Source organism: Lactuca sativa, chromosome 7, assembly GCF_002870075.4.
Source record: "Lactuca sativa cultivar Salinas chromosome 7, Lsat_Salinas_v11, whole genome shotgun sequence".
In the NCBI taxonomy this organism is placed as follows: domain Eukaryota; kingdom Viridiplantae; phylum Streptophyta; class Magnoliopsida; order Asterales; family Asteraceae; genus Lactuca; species Lactuca sativa.
Window position 1 is genome coordinate 179,503,111 of NC_056629.2, and position 22,567 is coordinate 179,525,677.

At 36.2% G+C, this 22,567-nt stretch overlaps 1 protein-coding gene across 3 annotated transcripts; it reads right to left on the reverse strand.

Moving 5' to 3' along the window:
• Positions 1 to 1,874: 1,874 nt before the first annotated feature.
• Positions 1,875 to 6,440, reverse strand: LOC111914429 (UDP-glycosyltransferase TURAN). 3 transcript variants are annotated; one of them, XM_042896259.2, is made up of 17 exons: positions 6,208 to 6,440; positions 5,469 to 5,645; positions 5,020 to 5,053; positions 4,845 to 4,900; positions 4,625 to 4,765; positions 4,386 to 4,534; positions 4,208 to 4,297; positions 4,059 to 4,125; positions 3,546 to 3,609; positions 3,364 to 3,481; positions 3,122 to 3,288; positions 2,930 to 3,040; positions 2,735 to 2,796; positions 2,565 to 2,617; positions 2,376 to 2,451; positions 2,167 to 2,295; positions 1,875 to 2,061 (listed from the first exon to the last, which is right to left on the reverse strand). In XM_042896259.2, exons 2-17 carry the CDS (start codon positions 5,565 to 5,567, stop codon positions 2,053 to 2,055), a joined length of 1,425 nt encoding a protein of 474 aa, XP_042752193.1. In that variant the 5' UTR covers positions 5,568 to 5,645; positions 6,208 to 6,440; the 3' UTR covers positions 1,875 to 2,052. The 3 variants fall into 3 exon arrangements, with proteins under 3 accessions (XP_042752193.1, XP_023765939.1, XP_023765946.1); XM_023910171.3 differs by having other exon boundaries at positions 1,875 to 2,084; positions 6,208 to 6,435; XM_023910178.3 differs by lacking the exon at positions 6,208 to 6,440 and adding an exon at positions 6,137 to 6,204 and having other exon boundaries at positions 1,875 to 2,084.
• Between the last annotated feature and the right edge of the window lie 16,127 nt (positions 6,441 to 22,567).

Sequence of the window (22,567 nt, forward strand, 5' to 3'; positions counted from 1 at the left end):
TTATTAATAAAATCCAAAGTGAAGAGAAAATTTTAGTGAAGATTATGAAAACTAAATAAAACTAAAGAACGAGGAAATTGCAAACTTTCTTCTTTTTCCCCTAACTTACACTCCCTTTCTTTTTTCTTTCTTAGTCAATTACGGCATAATGAAAACCATAGGGTGTTTCTAAATTCATATATAACTAAGTTATAATCCGTGGAAACTATGGTCTATATATTTAAAATTTTTATATAGATAAAAAAATAATAAATGTCAAAATAAACCAATATATTATCGATTGTAATTAATTATGAATTAATTTGTTAAGTAAAGTAAACATAATAATGTTATTAGGATATGATTTTGTATTTTCAAATTTTGAATTGAATTTGATTTGTTACCAAAATAATAATAATAATAATAATAATAATAATAATAATAATAAAATGCTACGTGTCAAAGAGACATTCTAAAAAACTAACACATGTCATCTTTAGGTTTCATTTATTAAAAGACGTAGATGGACATATTTAAAAAAATTAACGATATTTGTTTACTTAAGAGGCTAATTACTAATTACTTTTCCAACTTGTCGTCCAGTCTTTCTACATAGACAAATATTTAATACATCATCAAACCCATTTAATTTTGAAATTAAGGGTTCTATTAATTTAATTACAAAAACTCCGGTTTTTCCAATTAATTATTCAATAAATGCCTATTTTTCAATCCTCCATCTTTGAGTAAAAGCGAGCTTAAGCTCCATATTTCATAATAAATTACTTAAATCTCTTAAGACTAAAACATCTAACCAAGGTAGTTAAAATCTAAAATCTAAAAGATCCTACAAGTAAAAAACGATCTCAATCTCACCACTTTAGTTTTATTATATAACCGAGTATCAAAAATTTGTCTATTCAACTTGAAATCGAGTGTCACAAATTGCAAGAAGTCTTCTAGAGCATCGTCATTTTAGCAATTCATCTCGAGTTAGTTAGAGCACACTCATAATAATCCCTTTGTGATCTTATGTCTTACTTGTACATGATCAAAATGATTTTATTTCTAAGAACAAATTACTAAAATCCTCCCTATTGTTTGGTTAAATTTGCGTGTTTGGTGCATAACTTTTGTTTTGCACTCGGAACGTCCCTATTATTTTATTTGATTGTGTTTTTTGAAAATACTATATTATACTTGGTCATTTCTTTTTTGATTTATTTTCAATTTTTTTAATATTATCCTTTTAAAGATTATTATCAAAAATAAAAAAAATATATATATATATGGGCCCCTCACCCCAGTATCTCTTCCCCCTCCCCCGTCATCACTCATCTCCCTTACCCTATTCTCGTCCTCTAATTTCTCACCGGAAGCAACAACCACCAATGAAGCATCACCTGAAAACCACGAAGAAACATCACCGGAAGACACTAGAAAACTGTCGATCTGCATCATCAATCCCTTCTCTTCATCTTTCTAGCCTCATCTACTCCATCATAGCTCTTCCCTCTTCATCATCTATCTGAATAGATGGAGCATCGTGTCCGCCAAAATCCTCCAACCACTATCTCCTTCATTGAGTGTCGTTCCCATGAAACCCCATTCTTCTGGAAACCGTATTTGATTTCTAGGATTTCATCAGTTTTTTCTTTCATTGCCAATTTCAAATTAGGTTTTGCTTTTGGGGTTGTTCAGATCGAAAAAAATAGAAAAATACAAGGTTTTTTCATGAAAAAATAAAATTGAGGTTTAATCCAAAAAACATACAAAATATAAAGTCTTTTATGAGATTAAAACTTGTCAACAATCATATGATTTTGACAATCATAAAATCATAGAGTAAATGAATAAAAATCATATTGTATTTTGACAATTGGTATAAGAGCTGGTTGTAGTCACAAATGGTTGATTATATACTTAATTACGACAGGTATATATTGATGATATTTTTTTGTTCTGAATGTTTTATTTTTCACAATAGGATGTTACAATCTTTATATTCGTATAAAAACACCAAATTCCAAAATCTCTTCCCAAAAATCACTAACATATCAACTTCAAATCAAATCAACCGAACTATTCACGTCACCAGAAATCACCTGAAACGAAAATTCAAGGAATCAAATTTTTAAAATGAAATAACCCAATGAAACATTGACAGCTGTCAAAAAGTTAGCTTGCCTTGGATATCAACGGCTTTGCATTTGCTTCCCACTCATTCGCCCACCTGGCAGACAATCCCATCTCCAAAACCCCCTTCTTTAGCTCTTTCAAACCATCACATTCATCCGGAAAACCCTTAAAAAGCATCTGCCAAAGTTGCCACGTCAGCAAACAGTATCTTACACCATGAGTCAAACCCAAAGTCAAAGTCAAAGTCAAGATATTACCATGAGTTCATCAGCAAGCTCTGATGATGAAGAGAAGAGTAAGCCATTTGTATCAACTTTTACAAGCTCTGTGATGCTTCATCAAAGTCAAACAAGAAAAAAGTCAAAACTTTTTTTGTTTATTATTTTTTTAATCGTAAAAACGGATTATTTTATTATTTATTACTAAAAAAAGATGAAGATAACTACCAAGAATAAGAAACAGCACAAACAGGTAGACCACATCCAAACATATCTACAACCTGACAACAAATAAAATAATAACAATGTACTTTCATTAATAAACACAAAAAATTATTTAATTTAAAATTTAACCAGATTATATATTTATATATATATTAATTTATATTTATATAAACCTTCATTGGGAGATCCAACCCAGAAGAAGATGTATGCAAGCAAACCCCAAGATCAGCTGATCCTGTAATTATTATATACAAGAAATAACAACATAGTTTCATCTATTTATTTATTATAACATTTTATTTTTCATTTAATAAAAAAAGATTTAAAAGTAGAATGCTATAATAGCACGTTAATTAATAATTACTCACCAAGAAGCAAAGGATAATCCTCTGGTGTCAACCACATGGTACGAAAAGCAACACGTTTCAGATTCAATTTCTTTATCTTCTCTTCATACTTCTCTTTCTCAGGGCCTTTCCCTTCACAGTTTTTCAAAAAAAAAAAATTATTTTTTATATAAATAATGACAAGAGTAAATAAAGAGTTGAATGAATTCTTACCGGTTATAACAAATAACAACCTTGGGTATAAAAATGTATTTCCATCATCAATGGCTTTCCATAACACTTCTTCCCCATTTGAATCATTCTCATTTAGTAATGCAGCTACACGTCTATCATACATCACTGCTGCTTCTAGAAGAATCCCAAAATCCTCATCTGGAGTCCTGAAAAACAAATTATTTTCTTGTATTAATTAATATTATAAAATGTTTTTTCCTTTTTTTTTTTGTAGAAGTTACCAGCTTGTACTGCTGACAATAAGTGCAGGCCTATTTTGCTTCAAGTCATAATAGCTTTCTCCAATCTTGTTTGTAAATAGAGTTGTATTTGGATCTTGCATGTCCTTGATAGTTATTCCTAAAAATATGAGTTTTTTACAGGTCAAACATGGTCAAAGATAGTCAAAGATGGTCAATATTACCATAGCTGATGCAATCTGTGGGACCATCTGGCTTGAACATATCTTTCTTAATTCTACAAAATAACTGTAATCAACAAACAATCAAATAATATGAAGTCTTTTAAATTCTTAGAAAGGTAATGTAATTTGGTCAAATTTCTATTTTGGGTAAGGAACTTTGTTTTACTCTTTAAAAAGGCAACTTTCTTTAAAAAAACTTTATTTAGGGTAAGATTTTTAGTAGGTTATCACTTATCAGTCAAACTAATGCTGATGTGTAACCAAAATAAATGCTTTTTTTGAATGTTATGTGGATGCCACCTCATCATTGTAAGCACATGGCACGCCACGTAAGCATGAAAAACAAGGTTTGTAGGTAAAAATTTAAATTACCTGATATAAAAGTTTTAGGAAGTTGGTTACATTTTCTTGGGATAAAAGTCAAAACAAAGGTCATTACATAAATTTGCTACCTTTTTATATAATTTTCTTTTAGAATATCATGAATTTTTTTTTTTTTTTTTTTAAATTTACCTTGTGCTTTTCTTCAAGAAGAGCAGGGCGAAAAAACTCAGGAGGCTGATCATATAACACAGTGGCTCTATTTAATTAAAAAAAAAAAGATTTATTGTTAAAGCAATTAAAAACATAAAAAGTTGAAAACTTTAAGCTAACCCTCTCACTTGATTCCCCAAACTTGATCCAATTCATGTTGCATTGCCTTTGTGACACATAAAGCTCCATTTGCCATCTTCCCAAAATGTAATTCAACCCTGAAAAGTTTTCAAAACTCAGTTTCAGATTATATTAATTTATCAGTTTTCAAAAAATATATATATATATATATATAAATTCTTTTACCAATGATATACTGATACAAAACGACTACTTCTACCAAGACATAATGCAAGCAAAGTATATCCAAAATTATGCCAATCAATTATGAATGATGATCTCCTTATCCAGCTGGCCCATTTTACTGCAACTAAAGTTGGAACAGAAGGTGGATTCTGTAAAACCATAAAAGAATAATATTTTAAAGATACCAAAAAATATAATAATAAGATTTTAAGAATTGTGAAATAGCTCAAGAAGCTCACTTGAACTAGAAATACATCGGGGGCTTTTATCTTAACACAGAGAAACCAAAGCAGCATAATGAATTGAATCAATGGCTTTAGCAAAAGCATGAGTGGACGAAATATTTTTGGTAAAATTCCATCTCTTGATCCCCATTGCCTCTGTACATAAAATATGATAAATTAAGTATGTAGAATCTTTTTGCGTTGTATAAATTGTTTTTAGTAATAGAAATAATACCATTGTATGAATATGTATAGATTGGTGCTCCAATAGAGCAGAATGTGGGTCTGAGCCTGTCAAAATGAATAAATAAACCATCAAGAACTCACTGATAATCGTTATTTACCTTAATCATATGAATAATATTATATCCTTAATTGAAGATTATATAATGAGTGATGTAAAAGTATACCTCCATATGCAACAATATCCACCTCAAGATTTGCCTGTCATATGAAGAAAAAAAAGTCAAACAACTTAAAAATATCCAAAGCATGATTGTTCATTTAAGAACTGATCCTTTACATGCTTACACTAATAGTCAAAAATCATCAAATGTGAAGTTGAATTAGGCTTTGCTGCTATCATCTAATCATATTATGTTGTGTTTTTTCCATTTAATTACAATCAAGTTGGATTCTTGAAGTTATACAACTGAATTTTAGCTGAAAACTGCATTTAATCAGATGTAGTAGGAAGAGGAGTCTTATAATGATCAAATCAAACCAGCTAAAGCAAACACATACACATGCCACAAACAAATCAAAACCTTGTTATTAAGAATGAATAAATTGATTTACTGAATGAAGAAAAAAAATACAAAATTCTGATCATTTTTCTTCAGATTAAAGAGAGAAAAACCTGGCGAGCAAGAGAGAGGGCATGGTATTGCATACGAGGGCTGCGACCAATATCACCAAGTACCACAACTGCTGCTCTGTTCCTCTTCCCAAATCCCATTCCTTTTCACCTAATTCAACAGATTCTTCTTGAAAAAAGAATGACTTGAATTGTTCTGTAGTTGGTGATTGTAAGATCCTACACAAATGACATAGTAATAAGTTTAAAGCATGAAAAGGAAAGATTGTAATATCTCAGTGTTACTGAAAAGTAGCAGCTTAGTTCTAAAATTGTAATATTTCAATTCAGTTCTATTAAAAGCTTTATGTCTCTCCTAAACTTCAGGTCAATTAGCTATTAAAGTTTGATATTCTGATTGGCACTTGTTACATGATAAATGTGTAATGCAGGCTAAAAGCCTAAAACGCATTGAAAATATCTCCTGAATCACTTTTAATTTTCAATCAAGAAGAAAAATATACTATTCTTATTGGTACGATGATAAAGTGTGCAATGCAGACTAAACCTGATACTTTGAAATCGCACAAATAGATACACACGATTCATACTAAAATGAACAAGTAACAGAAGGTAAGACAAGGAATCGGTAAGAATCGACAATTCATGACTATTAACGAAGATTAACAAACAAAGAGTTGCAGTCCATACACAAACTATTTGGAACCTACCTTCTAAGATGAAGGAGTTGCAGTCGATTGTAAAATGTAAAAGAAAAGGAAGAAAATAAATCGAGGCTAACCTGTTTATGACTTCATGTTCAATCGTGATGGATGTATGCCTTCAATTTCAAGCTTTGTTCGAGGTCGATGATCTGTAGGTAATTTCTTCGTTGGATTTTTGAGGTCCCATGAGGGTGAAAATAATTTTAGGGTTTACCGGTTTACATTACGACTTTCACAGTATGAAAAAAGTCAAAACGAATTCAGGAGTGGTAGGTTCGGATCGGTTCCGGTCTCTCACGAACCTAATTCCTATCGGGGGGATGTTGCTCCGAATTATATGTGTTCAATTTAAACACAAAATTGTAAAAATGGTACAAATTTTATATTTTGTATCGTTTGTTGGTATTTATATGTGTTTTTTTGCCCTTTGATAATTTTTTTTTTATTTTTTATTATTATTTTCATTAAAAAAATAAAAAGAAGTTACACCATTCTACCCCACCTTGCAGCCCACCCACTTCTTTCTCTCTCTTTCACACACATGGTCCACCAATTTCTCTCTTTCTAGTATTTTTAATTTCACCATAACCTCGGTTACCATTACCACCGTCGGACCATCCGTCCACTTCCTAGAACACCACCATTCTTATCACAAACCTAAAAACAAGACCAACCCCCTCTGAAACTCTCATTGATAATGTGTGACAGAGATGTACAGATCTCGAAAAGATCTAGGCGCCATCGATTTTCATAGATCGATGGTTGGAGATGAACAGATCTCGAAAAAAGCGGAGATGGTGGCGTCGGCAAAAAAGGGTGAAAGGTTTCAGAAAACACCACCGCCGACAACATCCTTCTTTCTTCAATCCAGAAAACACCATTACGCTAACCTTCTTCCTTCGTCGGTGGTGGTTCTGACCTACATTTTTTAGGGATAGGGTTTTCATTTCTGAGGGTTAGAGTTTCCTGGCAGCGACGGATGGTGGTGGCGAACAGTGTAATGTCTCAAAAATCACAACCAATTTAAACTTTTCAAAATAACTCATTTACTAAAAAAAGTGTTTACAATACCATTGTTTCCAAAACATCATTTAAAATCAGAGTCTCCCAAGATCAGTAACATAAAACCAAGGATGTGTACGGTCATGCCTTCGCCTTGCCACGGTCTTCCGAAGTACTTGAAACAAAACTAAAATTATAAGTCAATGTTTAGTGAGTTCCCCCCCCCCCCCCCCCCAAAGTACTACTACATAAACATAACAAACAACAACATGCATAGAAAGCCTTCAACATGACCGGACCGCCTCACCGGGCCTTCAACCTATCTGGACCGCTCTTTGGGCCTTCGGTCTGATTGGTCCGCCTTGCAGGCCTTCAGTCTATCTGGACCGCCCTGGAGCACAAAAAAGGACCACCTCAACCCGGTACACCATCACATATCAACATAGACCATAACAATCAATAACTAGCATATACAGGTGGACATATAGATCTAACAGATCACTACAGCATAGCAAGCATCCTATATACCAGGATACAGATCTAACAGATCACTACAGCATAACAACATACAGTAAAACCAAGACATCAATCCAATGAGCCAGCCTTGGTGCCTTCAACCCATAAGTACAGTGGGGAAAACTCACCTCATAGTCTGACGAGTAGTTGGTCGATACTCTGCTCCCAAATATTGGATCAACCCAAAGTCCTAAATGTCAAAACATTACCCATTATAGATTAATAACATTTCCCAAAATACCCTTGGTCAAAACTAGTCAAAATCCACAAGTCAACCGAGTCAACTCGGCCGAGTCGACTCAAGCTTCATACATGAGGTGTACTCTAGAGCTATACGGGGTGTATAAGCTGTCCAAGGCGTCGGAACCAGATTTGCATACGCGCAGCGTACCATTCGGTTCACCCAACATACGCAACAATCCCCTTCTTAACCCATTAAGACCTTATTTCTCTGACTTAACATGTCCAAATGCAGATCCAAGGCCAAAATACCACTAAAAGTCATAAAATTTCCAACTTTATGACTTTGCATGCCCATTAAGTGCTTAATACACAAAATCTCAACATCTTAATGCCTTAAGAACTTCTATAGCATGTATGGAGTAAAACTAACCATCAAGACCACATTATTATGGCTTAAGACCTCACATAAGGTCTGAAAGGACGACTTATTTGGTCAAGAGTATGCCATGCTCAAGAATCACCATATTTGGGACCAAAAGTACCCTCAAGGAAGAAATGGCTAGATCTACAAGATAGAGTGATCAAGTTATGAACTTTTTACCTCATGGATGTTGCTAACAAGTGGGAATCCCATATCTAAGTTGCTTCCAAGCTTCAAGGTCCTTGCACCAACTTCTCCTTTTTCAAGAACAACAAAAAGGCACACAAATGAGCTCAAAACAATATTCTCACTTAGGGTTTGCTAGAGGGTCGAAGTCTCAGATAAGGGATGATGAGAGAATGATAAATGAGGCTATAATGATGCTTATATGTGGACTAAACCCTAAAAATTAGGGTTTGAGATTTCCTTATGTACGCCCAACATACAACTCCTTGTCTAATATTACCAAATGCCACTATGAGCCATTTTCCCTCTTTCTTATACTCAAGGACTAAAATGAAATATTTATTCATACATAGGGTTACAACTGGAAATACCTTAACATCAGGATGTTATTGATGGGTTTTATACATAAGAACTTTCCTATGTGCACATACAAACCCTAAAGCTTGGATCTAGGTTTCTCTAATTGAACATGCAATATATCTAAGACTTTCATGGCTAGATCTAATGTAAACTAATAATCACAACATATGAAAACAGATCTAGAATAATACCTTGAGTTACTTGCTTGAAACCTTCTTCTTCTTGGAGCTTAGAGTCACAAATGTCACTCCTCTAATGGCTTACAAACACCAACTAGCAAGAAGATGATTTGAGAGAGGTAAGGAGGAGGGAAATCGGCTCTAGGGTTACTCCAATAACAAGGGTGCCGATTTCCACAACCCCAAGGGTCTATTTATACTTGTGAGCTACTAAGGTTTCACCCTAAAACCCTATTGGATAACTTAGCCTCAAAGCAATCCAATATCCCTGCTTGATAAGGCCTTGGATGATTTCTAGGTGATCCACATCCCTAAAAACGTCCACCCTATATCCATAAGGATTCTTAGCTCAAAATACACTCATCACACATTTGACAGTTTATGCCCCTTTATTCAATTAATCTCTTTAAGTCACCAAATTAATTTCTAATTAATTTATGACTTATAGTAATCAAATAATATTATTATTCCTTTAACATATTATTCGTATAATACATTAATAATAATAATATCTATTCTCATTATATAAATCACCATGTCAAGTTGCTATGGTGAAGGCAACCCAAAAGGACCATGCACAATCGGGTCAAGTACTTACCAAATATAGTTACAGCCTTAGACACTAATCCAACAGTCTCCCACTTGGATAAGTCTAGTAACTATATATGTAAACACAATCCGATTAGCAATTGTAGCTCTCGAAGACGCTGTCAACTCTGATCTTATCAGTAACTTGTCCTTTAGATAAGGGATCGTACAGTCCTCTGTTTTGATATCGTGCAGACGATTTCATGAAACATTGTCACATTTATTGTCCAGCAACTATTTTCTTGATCTCAGATTTATTCGACATAGAACTTAATTGAACACATCAATTAAGTCCTGATCGGGCCCGACACATAAGTCAAATCAAATCATCGAGCGGCCGTGATATCGCTTTTACCCTCTTAGGATAAAAGTAACAGATAAACTTCGACTTATATGCATTTACTTATCGACCAATCAACTATACACAACAATGCGTTTTATGACATCACTTTACTAATGCGGTTTCGCATTATCAATGTACAACCAATTAGTAAATAATAAACCATATATCTAGGTTTTAAGACCATATGATATTATCGTCTTGCGATCATTCCAAAGTGATTCCAGCAAGCGCGGGTTTATTCCAATGCTCAAAACTTGTTCATAAGCATTCATAAACGTTGCAGCAAACCTTTGCTATGTCTAATACCATTTAGACAATCTACACACCAATTCATGACAATCTTCATTCATACCTACTTCCAACATATAAATGATTGTGGATTGTTTGAATAATTCGATTATTCTTAATAAACTCAATTGTTCTGGAAGTCAAAACATGCAAAGTGAAACAATAGCTAAACAATTAACATAAGACAATAACTTTACTTATAAATAATACTATTTTATTTAATCATCAAATGTCAATTACATTTATCTATTACATGTTTCTAAAACTATCTAATCTAAACTAATATCATCCTTCAGCCCAATACTCCTAACATGCTGCAAGTGCTTAACCCTGCTCAGTCCCTTCGTAAGCAGATATGTTGGGTTATCTTCTGATGATATCCTCTTAACCACGAGGTGTCATTCTTCTACTCGATGCCTAATAAAGTGATATTTTCTGTCGATATGCCGAGATCTACCATGATCCCTCGGTTCCTTGGTCAAGGCAACCGCTCCTTCATTATCACAAAAAATCTCCACGGGCTCCTTTATAGCAGGCACAACTCCAAGATCACCAATGAAGTTCTTCAACCATATTGCCTCCTTTGACGCTTCGCTCGTTGCAATGTAATCTGATTCGCACGTTGAATCAACTACAGTTTCCTGCTTGGAACTTTTCCAAGTCACTGCTCCTCCATTAATGGTAAAGACCCATCCCGACTGCGAACGATAGTTGTCCCTGTCGGTCTGGAAACTGGCGTCACTATACCCTCACACCTTTAAGTCATCACTCCCTCCGAGGACTAGAAACCATTCCTTGGTCCTCCGAAGGTACTTAAGGATGTTCTTCACCGCAATCCAATGCGCTCTTCCAGGATTCCCTTGATATCTACTGACCATGCTCAAAGCAAAGGCCACATCATGTCGAGTACAAGTCATAGCATACATGATCGAGCAAACTGCGGAAGCGTAAGGTACTCGGCTTATCTCAACTATCTCGACTTCGGTACTCGGGACTTTGAGTCTTACTCAATTTGGTATTACTTTGTATCGGTAGTTCTCCCTTCTTCGAGTTCTCCATACTAAAACGTTTTAGTACCTTATCTAAGTAAGTATTCTGACTAAGTCCTATCAGTCTCTTACTTATTTCTCTCACTATCCTTATTCCCAAAATATAGGAAGCCTCTCCGAGTTCCTTCATAGCGAAACACTTCCCAAGCCAGGACTTAACTTCCTGTAGAGTCGGGATGTCGTTTCCCATGAGCAGTATATCATTGACATACAAAACGAGAAAGCTAACTATGCTCCCACTGGCTTTGACATATACACATGATTCATCTTCGCTTCGTACAAATCCAAACTTTTTGACTTTCTCATCAAAGCAAAGATTCCATCTATGAGATGCTTGCTTAAGTCCATAAATGGACTTCTCAGGCTTGCACACTCTATTTAGAAGCTTCGGATCGACAAAACCCTCTGGCTGAGCCATGTAAACATCCTCAGTCAACTTCCCATTAAGGAAAGTGGTCTTGACATCCATCTGCCATATTTCATAATCATGAAATGCGGCAATGGTTAGCATCACCCTAATAGACTTTATTTTCGCAACTGGTGAGAAGGTCTCATCATAGTCAACTCCGGGAGTTTGAGTAAAGCCCTTCGCCACCAATCGCGCCTTATACGTGTGCACATTCCCATCCACGTCGGTCTTCTTCTTGAAGATCCATTTGCACCCAACTGTCTTACGTCCGGGCACATTGTCAACCAAATTCCAAACTTGGTTGTCATATATGGACTGAATCTCCCTGTCCATCGCCTCTTTCCATTTTACAGACTCTGGGCCTGCCATGGCTTCCTTATAGCAATTAGGTTCATCTAGATTTATTAGTGTACCATCACTAAGATACGTGTCCCCTTCAGTAGTAATATGAAAACCATAAAATTGGGGTTGAACTCTAACTCTTTCGAAACGTCTAAGAGGTAATGACTCGTCAATTGGTTCAACTGGAGTTTCCTCCTCGGGTTGAGCGCCAATGGTAGAGGTTCCTTCATCACTCGACTCTTGAATTTCTTCAAGATCGATCTGCCTCCCACTGTCTCCTTGGCTTATGAGTTCTCTCTCTCGGAAAACTCCTCTCCTCGCAACGAAGACAACATTGTCACTCGGTCTATAGAAGAGATATCTAAAGGATTTCTGCGGGTAGCCAATGAAAATACATCGCTCACTACGAGGTTCGAGCTTGTCATGAGTTTCTCGTCTTACGAAAACTTCACAACCCCAAACCTTGATATGTGCCAACAAGGGAGCTTTCCCTGTCCACATTTCGTGAGGTGTTTTGGCAACCTTCTTTGTAGGGACTCGGTTAAGGATATGGGTGGCAGTCTCTAAGGCATACCCCCAAAATGAGATAGGTAGTGAAGCACGACTCATCGTTGAACGAACCATGTCTAACAAGTTTCGATTGCGCCTTTCTGCCACACCATTTAACTGTGGTGTCCTAGGTGGCGTCAATTGCAAAACTATTCCTCATTCCTTGAGATAGTCGTGGAATTCAAGACTCAGATACTCTCCTCCTCGATCGGATCGAAGCATCTTGATCTTCCTGCCCAATTGATTCTCCACTTCATTCTTGAACTCTTTGAACTTTTCAAACGTTTCAGACTTGTGCTTGATTAAGTAAATATACCCATATATACTATAATCATCGGTAAAAGTCACGTAGAAGCGGTTTCCATCCTTTGTGGTGGATCTAAAGGGCCCACATACATCGGTATGTATGAGATCCAATAAACCCTCACCCCTCTCACAAGTGCCAGTGAAGGGTGACTTGGTCATCTTTCCAAGTAAACAAGATTCACACGTGTCATCTTCCCTAAGGTCGAATGACTCCAACACTCCATCCTTTTGGAGTTGGGCTATGCGTTTCTTGTTGACATGTCCAAGACAATAATGCCACAAAGATGCTTTATCCATATTATTGGAAGAATCTATACACAACACATCATTTCCTAGGTTATCTACAACCATAACAGTTTCATAAATTCCATTACAAGGCATTGCTTCAAAGTATAAAACACCATTTAGATAAGCATAAATAGAACCATTCATATTATTAACCGAATATCTAAATCCTTGTCTAAACAAACCATGAAATGAAATGATGTTTCTTGCCATATCTGGCGAGTAGCAACAATTATTTAAATCTAAAACTAATCCATTACTAAGCACTAAAGAATACACTCCAATCTTGGTGACAGGCGACGATCTTCTGTTTCCCATGATTAGATTTATTCTTCCTTGCTCCAGATCTCTATCTCTTCTTAGTCCCTGCAAATCAGAACAAATGTGGTAACCACATCCTGTATCAAGAACCCAAGAAATAGTATGAGATGAATTGTTAGATTTAATTTTCTATATACCTGCAAAAGATTGCTTGATCTTTCCGTCCTTGATGGCTTGCAGATATTCTGGACAACTTTTCTTCCAATGTCCTATTTTGGGGCAATGATGACACTCTGCCTCCTTCGGGTTAGGATTGGCCTTAGCAGGATCAACCTTGGTCCCACTAGAAGATGAACCATCTTGGGACTTTCCCTTGCGGTGGCTCTTTGACGGAGCCTTCCTCTTCTTGCCCCTTCCCTGCCCTATAGCCAAAACAGGAGCAACGGTTGGTGCGGGAGTTGGTGCAACAGACTTGTCCTTTAGGTTGCTCTCAGCAGTCCTTAGGAGTCCTTGGAGTTTGCTTAGGGTGACCTCTTCCTTGTTCATGTGGTAGGTCATCCTAAATTGGTTGTAGCATGAAGGCAAGGAGTGAAGAACAATGTCGATGGCCAAATCCTCCCCAAAGTTAACATTTAACTTGCGAAGACGATCAACATATCTTTGCATCTTTTGCAAGTGCACGGTTAACGATTCTCCACTTCCCATCTTGGCGGTGATCATGTTGGTGATGATCTCGTAGCGCTTTTGCCTCGCGCTTTGGTGGTACCTCTCCATCAAGTCTTGATGCATTTCATAGGGATACATGTCCTCGTAGGACTTTTGGAATTCTTGGTTCATAGTGGCTATCATGATGCAATGGACCTTCGTTGCATCATGTTCGTGTGTCTCAAAGATGACCATCTCTTCGGGAGTAGCGATTTTCGGGTTGACCTTCTCGAGTTTTTTGTCAAGGACATACTTCTTGTCCTCGTAGCGTGCAATGGTGCGAATGTATCTTATCCATTCGCTAAAGTTTGTACCATCGAAGGTCACCTTTTGGCAAAGACTCATTAACATGAATGAGTTAGCAACAGCGTTGTTTGCGTTCGACATCTACAAATAGAAAGGACAAAGTTTGATTAGAATTGAGTCCCTAATTAAACACCCAAAATGAAAAATTAGGGCTAGGACCCAACAACATTATTTACATATTAGAAAAGGGATGTCGTAATCCAACACACAAATAATTTGGAGGTAAGTGAATGACGATTCACTAATTCTTCACTTTGAAAACATAACCTTAAGTTTTAAACGTATTGAGAATTCCTAGATTTTCTTTAAGATTCATTGAACTTTTCAACGTCATGTTTAAATCTCGATATGCCCCTCTCGTTTGTGATTGGGATGCCGAGGATCACAAAGTGGGTGTGAATAACCATGCAAATCTACGTGGTGCCTTCATTGTTACAATCATCTATTCGATGTGCCGGTAAACCACACACGCTCCATCGAACTATGATAAACAATGAATCACCCTTTGCCACCTTTGCTTAGAACCAATTAGTGTGTCGGTAAACTACACACGCTCCACTAATTTCTCAGCAAGGGTGCAAAGTGCAATTTCATGGGATTGCATCAATTCACTTTTGCCTAAAGTAACTAGGATTGGGATTTTTTTAAAAAAAAAATTTAGTTACTTTATATATTCATTATACTTATTAATGATGAGAGAGAGAGTTGCCCTATCCTACCCATTCGGCTAACGACCCTCCACCAGTCAAGCAAGCGGTGGGTGTGAGTGTACACCCATTAAGCACCATTTTATAGGCAGCAACCTTATACCCACCTTATAGACTGACTTCGTGAATGAGGCCTACTAACGGTAAGACTAGCATTTAATTTTACTTATATATATATATATATATATATATATATATATATATATATATATATATATATATATTAAGCTTTTAATAATATAATAGTATATGGTTGAATTTTAAACTTGTAAAACTCTAGAGGTTGAAATTTAAATTCTTCTAAATTAAACTATTAATCACAAAATTCAAATTTCAAAACTTCGGGATAAATTTTGAACTTTTCAAATAATAGGGATCAAATAACAAATAATTCAAATTAAACAATTAATTTCATAATTATCTATATTTGACCTAAGCCAATTTTAGTCATTAGATAATTACCAAATAATATTAAATAGCCCATATTTATCACATAAATAATCAATATTTAAAAGATTTGAAATTATCTTTATTTATGTCAAGGATAATCATTAAATTAAGTTAAAATTTGGATTTTTACATAATAAAACGATTTAGGTATCAATCCAAGACAAAACAGCAATAAAATCCCGAATTGTCCTCTGTCTACGCTTGGACTCGCCGAGTCCAGATACTAACTCACCGAGTTGGATCGGACAGAGGTGAAGAAAAATGATTTTCAGCAAGCAAAACAGTTAAGCATCACATTCAATTGAAACCAATCATGACTCTGATACCACTGATGGGTTTTATACATAACAACTTTCCTATGTGCACATACAAACCTTAAAGCTTGGATCTAGGTTTCTCTAATTGAACATGCAATATATCCAAGACTTTCATGGCTAGATCTAATGTAAACTAATAATCAAAAATATGAAAACAGATCTAGAATAATACCTTGAGTTACTTGCTTGAAACCTTCTTCTTCTTGGAGCTTAGAGTCACAAATTTCACTCCTCTAATGGCTTACAAACACCAACTAGCAAAAAGATGGTTTGAGAGAGGTAAGGAGGAGGGAAATCGGCTCTAGGGTTAGTCCAATAACAAGGGTGCCGATTTCCACAACCCCAAGGGTCTATTTATACTTGTGAGCTACTAGGGTTTCTCCCTAAAACCCTAATTGGATAACTTAGCCTCAAAGCAATCCAATATCCCTTCTTGATAAGGCCTTGGACGATTTCTAGGTGATCCACATCCCTAAAATCGTCCACCCTATATCCATAAGGATTCTTAGCTCAAAATACAACTATCACACATTTGACAGTTTATGCCCCTTTATTCAATTAATCTCTTTAAGTCACCAAATTAATTTCTAATTAATTTATGACTTATATTAATCAAATAATATTATTATTCCTTTAACATATTATTCTTATAATACATTAATAATAATAATATGTATTCTCTTTATATAAATCACCCTGTCAAGTTGTTATGGTGAAGGCAATCCAAAAGGACCATGCACAACCGGGTCAAGTACTTACCAAATATAGTTACAGCCTTAGACACTAATCCAACCGTTACAAATGGTTATGGTATATGACAACGATAGTGGTGATCGGATCCACTCTGCAAACTCTATCCCTGACGACAACTTCAACAGAGGAGTGGTGTGTGTGTTTTATGATTTTTTTGGCATAAACATGATGTGCCTGTGTTTGCGGAAAAACATGACAGATTCGATGGGTTTCAAAATCAAAGGAAATTAAAGAAACATTAACATGATAGAGTTTAGTGGTTAGATAAAGGAGAGTCTGTAATGTGGGTGAAGAAAGGGTAAGGGGAGGGATGAGTGTTCTTAGTGGTATTTTCAATGTAAGAAGCTCCATTGAAGCTTAAATATATGAAAAGAGAAAGAGATAGTTACTGATTTTTTTTTTAACTTTTTTTGTTGAATGTTAGATGAGAGAGAGAAAGAGAGAGGGAGAGAGGATGGAGGATGGGCTTTGATACCAATTTGTCACACCCCTAACCGACGTCGGAAACATCGGGCGATGAGACGACATCATGGATCACAGTAATAAGCATACATGGAACATACACCAATACGATAGTAGAATAGATACTTTTGTTCGGTGAAAGTGTAGACTACAATATCCCATAGTCTAGGGTACAAGAAATCAAAAGGTACACAACGAGTTTTAATAGATAGGAAATGGGGGAAATACTAAAATATAAAAGACGATTGCAATCCCATGATCATCCTTGTAGTATGTATTCCAATAGGCTAACCTCCTAAGAATACATGCATTTTGAAAGAGTTTCAACTAAAAAGTTGGTGAGTTCAGAGGTTTATAATAGCTGAATCAAAACATCCTTTCTCCCTAAAGTATTGTAACACCCATAATCAGAAAGGCCAAGAAAGGAAAGGAAAACCCTAAGTCAAAAGGGGGTCAACTCATCGAGTCCGAGGAATGACTCGGCGAGTCGAAGTGGACTCCGTGTCGCAGATTAAGTGACCAACTCGGCGAGTGGAATCGACGAGTCTGGTCTGGGTTGGGAAAGCCCTAATTTCGGGACTTAGTACCCTATTTAAGCATCTTATTCTCTTCCCTAGGGTTCATTATAGCCTCTCTCATCCAGAACCCCAAAACCCTAGCCAACCAACTTCATTTTTGGAGCTTTTGGTGAAGATTAAGGTCCATTAGAGTGGATTTTGAAGGCTTGGAAGAAAGGAGCAAGGAAGGAAGTGTAGATCCAACCTTCATAATGTTTTGGCAACTGTTAGAAGGTAAAAAGTTTGAACCTTGAGCTTTCAATTGATAGATCCCCTTTCTAGTTTGCTTTTGGTCACATCTGGATCATTTCCATGAGATGTTAAGAGCTGACATTAGGGAATTTGTGGCAGGTCCAGCTGCAAGACGCTGCAGGACATGGTTACTTGGGCCAAGGAGAGAGAGATTGATCTGGAGCAGATCAGGAAGAGGAAGCCGGATGAGATTCAAATAGCCATAGGTTCGGGAAAAAGGCCTAAGGGGTCAGATTCAAGATCGAGGGATTATCAGAGCCGCAGCCGGTGTAGGAAGTGTGGTAGGACGCACGAGGGTGTGTGTAGGAGTGGAAGTGGTGGTGATTCTGGCTGCTTCAAGTGTGGCGAGACTGGTCATTTCAGCAGAGATTGTACTGCTACCACCACTCAGGGATCAGACCTGATGTGTTTCCATTGTAGTCAGAGGGGCCACAAGAAGGCCCACTGTCCGAGTTTGCATTCAGCAGGACAGGTGATAGCACCTGCCCCTGTAACCTTGAGGATCACCGACGGCCGTCAAGGCCGAGCGGAGGCGCCTGCAGTGAGGAGCAAGGCGTATCAGTTGGTTTCAGATAAGGTGTGAGCAGCCCGATGCGTCAGGTATATATCTTCTTTCATTTTCCCTATCAGCTTATGTTACAATCTTATTGTTATGGTGTTGCATCGGTAATGATAATGATATTTCAGAATTTTATGGCCTGCTTGTGATTGAGTTATATGTCATCTGCATACCTTGGATTTTAGAATGATAGTAAGAGGTCGCCTCCTTTAGAGCAAGTTACTTTGGATGCAGTAACTGTAGCATGCATGTGTGAGGCTCGGTAGTGTCTCGCTAGTTCGAGAAGGTGTCGTTAGGGGATAGATCGGTTAGATGCCCAGTTGTGGTGAGCTCGGGTTTTCAGCAGAAGTGGCCAGAGGATGGTAGGGAGCACTACAAGGAAAATTCGAAATAACGACGGAAAAATTCCGTTGCTAAAACATGATATTCCGTAGTTAAAATCGATTAGCGACGGAATTTGCTACGGATCCATTATGTAGGCAGATTCTACGTTAGTAAAGGTTCGTTACGGAATCCGTAGCACCTTCACAACAGAATTTACAACAGACTTATTTCGTAGAAAACTTGTTATGGACTACATCCGTAGCAACATCGTAGCAAATTAACTACAATTTATTTCTGTAGCATGTCCGTAGTGAATTAACTACGCCCCGATCCGTAGTAAATCTGTCGCAAATTAACTACAAACTAAATTTGTAGCTAGTTTTTGTAGCAAATCTGCTATGGGTAATGACGTAGCTAGTACTCCGTAGTAAATTTACTATGACCTAATTTTGTTAGAAATTAACTACAAACTAGCCTCGTAACTAATTTTCGTAGCAAATCAACTATGGGTAATATTGTAGCAAACATTCCATACTGAACTTACAACGATATATCAAATATGTTGTAGTAAATTTACCACAACCTACTTCTTTTGCAGGAAAAAATTTGACGAAATATGTTTCATAGCAACATCCATAACAATTCAACTACAAAAATGTGACAGGATTAATTAAAATAAATACAAAAATGATTCGACTTTTTCCAAAGCAAATTAATAACAAAATCAACATTATAAAATTGCATTAAACAGTAAAGGAAATTACATAAACTCTTAATAAAACATAGTTTATCATCAAATAAAAATTTCACTTTGTCCAAAACACCAATTATAATATCCCAAAATTTTCCAATAAATTTAAATTTTTCGAAACATTTATTTTGTAAAAAAAAACATCCATCCATAATATAACTTAACCAATTTATAAAATTCAAAACCCCAATTTAGTAATTCCAAACATACTTTAGATAAACCCATTTGTTTGTAACTCGGTTATAATAAAATAATAAAAGCCTTAAAATCCGTAATAACATTTATGACAATGACCCGATCTTCAACCGCGTTAGTGTACAATTAAGTCGAACCCTTACCCTTGTTGGCACCTAATGTACCTGTAATAATCATTTATAGAATAAAAGGGTAAGTACAAAGCTTAGTGACTTCTAACACAACATAACATTAGAAATATTACACCCTACTCCTACTTATCATGCCACCAACAAAATATGCAAACATCCATATAACATATAAACATTAATATCATATATCCTGTAACAACACCCAAATAAAGACTCGGTATTCAGTCTCGAGTCCAAAAACTTGGCGTTTCCGCCTTCGGTCCCCTGACTTGGCACAATGGCCTTCGGCCAGTCGGCTCAGTATTCAGTCGTCGAGCCCCAAAATATCGACTCAGTATTCAGCCGTCGAGCCCAAACATATCATGCATATACATTCCACATAAAAAATAAGTACATCAAACATAACTAATGCAACAAGTATTACTTTAACTATCAACCATATAGTTCCTAGTCACACCCGACCTAACAGTAGGCATATAATACTCTAAGGTTATGAAGTGAGGAACTCACCTCATGTAGTCAAACACCCTTCAGATAATACAAACACCCCTTCACACCAGGTTAACCTTCAACTTCCTAATAATGACCAAAAAGAGTTAAGTTATGGTACTTTGATATCTCAAAAGTATAATGGCTTGAGTGTTTTTTTTTTCTTTTTAGATTTATACATAGAAATTATAGTCTTGTTCGGGACCTGTTTTACCCCCCTTAAACGCCTTATTTTTCAAAATTGTTTTATATGCGTTAAGTACAGGTCATTAGCTTTAAAAGTAGTATTCTCACACCTCTGTATGATTTTTCTACAATTTTTGACGATTTTTACAAAACTGCCTCGCAAAACAATTCATTACGGACCAGTCTGGGTAAATGGTTGATTTCACCCTAGTTAGGGGCATTTCTGGCCTTTGGTCAAAACTAATGAAATGTATAGGACTCAAAAATGAAACTCTGGCTTTTGGTTTCGACTAAAAAGGTTTTCGCATGATTGAGATATCATCTCTCAAAGATATGGACAGATTAGGGTAAAATCCTGAAATCACAGCTTTGTCTTTTTAGGGTTAATTTGACCTCTTAACCCATTAAGACCTATCTATGAGGCTTATAATCAGTAAAATGAGTTCATGACAGTAGATTACTTCATTGATATAGAATTCAATGAAAATCTCAACCCCTTTTCTTGAGATTTCTTGCATAAAACATAAAAATAAGTACAATGCCCTCATGGGAAGAATGCCAACTAGGGTTTATGGGTTGGGACCAAAACAACCCATGTCACCACTTATCCCTCAAAACAACTTGGAGCATCACTACCCACTGCCATGGTGGAAGCGGTGGCTAGCGGTGACTGCCACCACCTTGGCGGCGGTGGTGGTGGTGAAGATTTCGTTTAAAGGTAGAAGAGAAAGAAGGAGAATAAGGTGTTGTTTGTTTTTTTCTAAAAAAAACCTCCTCTGACCTCTTATTGCTGCGCCGCGCAGCACACGCGCAACACTTGGCCCTTCGCATATGTTTGTTTTTCAGAAGACTTCTGACGTAAAAACTGTTGCGCGTGTGCTGTGTGGCGCAGCACTAAACCAACTGCTTCAAACCTCTTCACGTCTTACTTTAATTTACTGCAGCAGTCCGCAAACGTTAAAAAATAAACAAACTTTTTTTAAATGTTGCAGCCATTTGTTCCACCTCTTCTGCTACAGAGGGTTGTAGAGGTGGTCTGCAGATTTCAGACATTTTTGCTTCGAAAAAACAAACAGCACCTAAGATTAGATGACTTACTTGAGAATGATGAATGTTTCTCCCTTGATGAAGATGTAGTAGCCTCCTTCCAACCTTCACTTTTGATGCTCCCTTCTTCTCCATTCCTATTCTTTCTTTTCTCCCTTCTAACTCATGGCTACATAAAGAAAAACGGCATCCCCTTAACTTCATAGGGTTAGGCCAAAATTTTGAGGCTTAATAGGCCTTTTGGACATGATTATGGGCTGCCCTAAGTTGGTGTCCGATCAAGGGGGGTCCAAGGCTTCAAAAACATAGCATTTGGCCCTTCAAGTTTGACATAATGGCTCCTCTAACCCTAAAAACAATTCCATTGCACAATGGGTCCATAATTAGCCATAATTACCCCACCCTATTTTTTTAATATAGTTAAATATACCAGAAATAATAAATAAAGTATAAGAAATTCACGTACCATGAACCGGGGCGTTACACTAATCAAATTGATCTAATAGTCAAACTTAACTAGAAATTAATCATAAACATGCAACCAATAAAAAATATATCATTAATCATTTGTGCTTCTCATATCATTGACCATGTTTTTCACATCACCCAACTCTATCCTTTGTTTATGTATGGTTTCCTCTAGTTTCTGGATCTTTGAATAGAGATGATGATTTTTCGAACTACTATCTAGTGAAATGCATATTTGAGAAGAGTTTTCAAGAAAAATGGACCTTTCATATGATCAAAAACCATAAACTCTTTTCTTGCAATCATGTCCTCCAACAACAACTCGCTTTCAAGAATTTGGAAAATTGATTCAAAGTTTGAACAAACTAGACATACTAAGCATTCCAGAAAAGTAAGTCTCATAATTTTTAGATTTTCGGATTGCCTCAAACGGATTTTTGAAATTGAAGGGCAGAATTGGAAAAATATGTCATTTTAGCTTTTCATTCATTTTTGGTGTTTTATTAAGGAC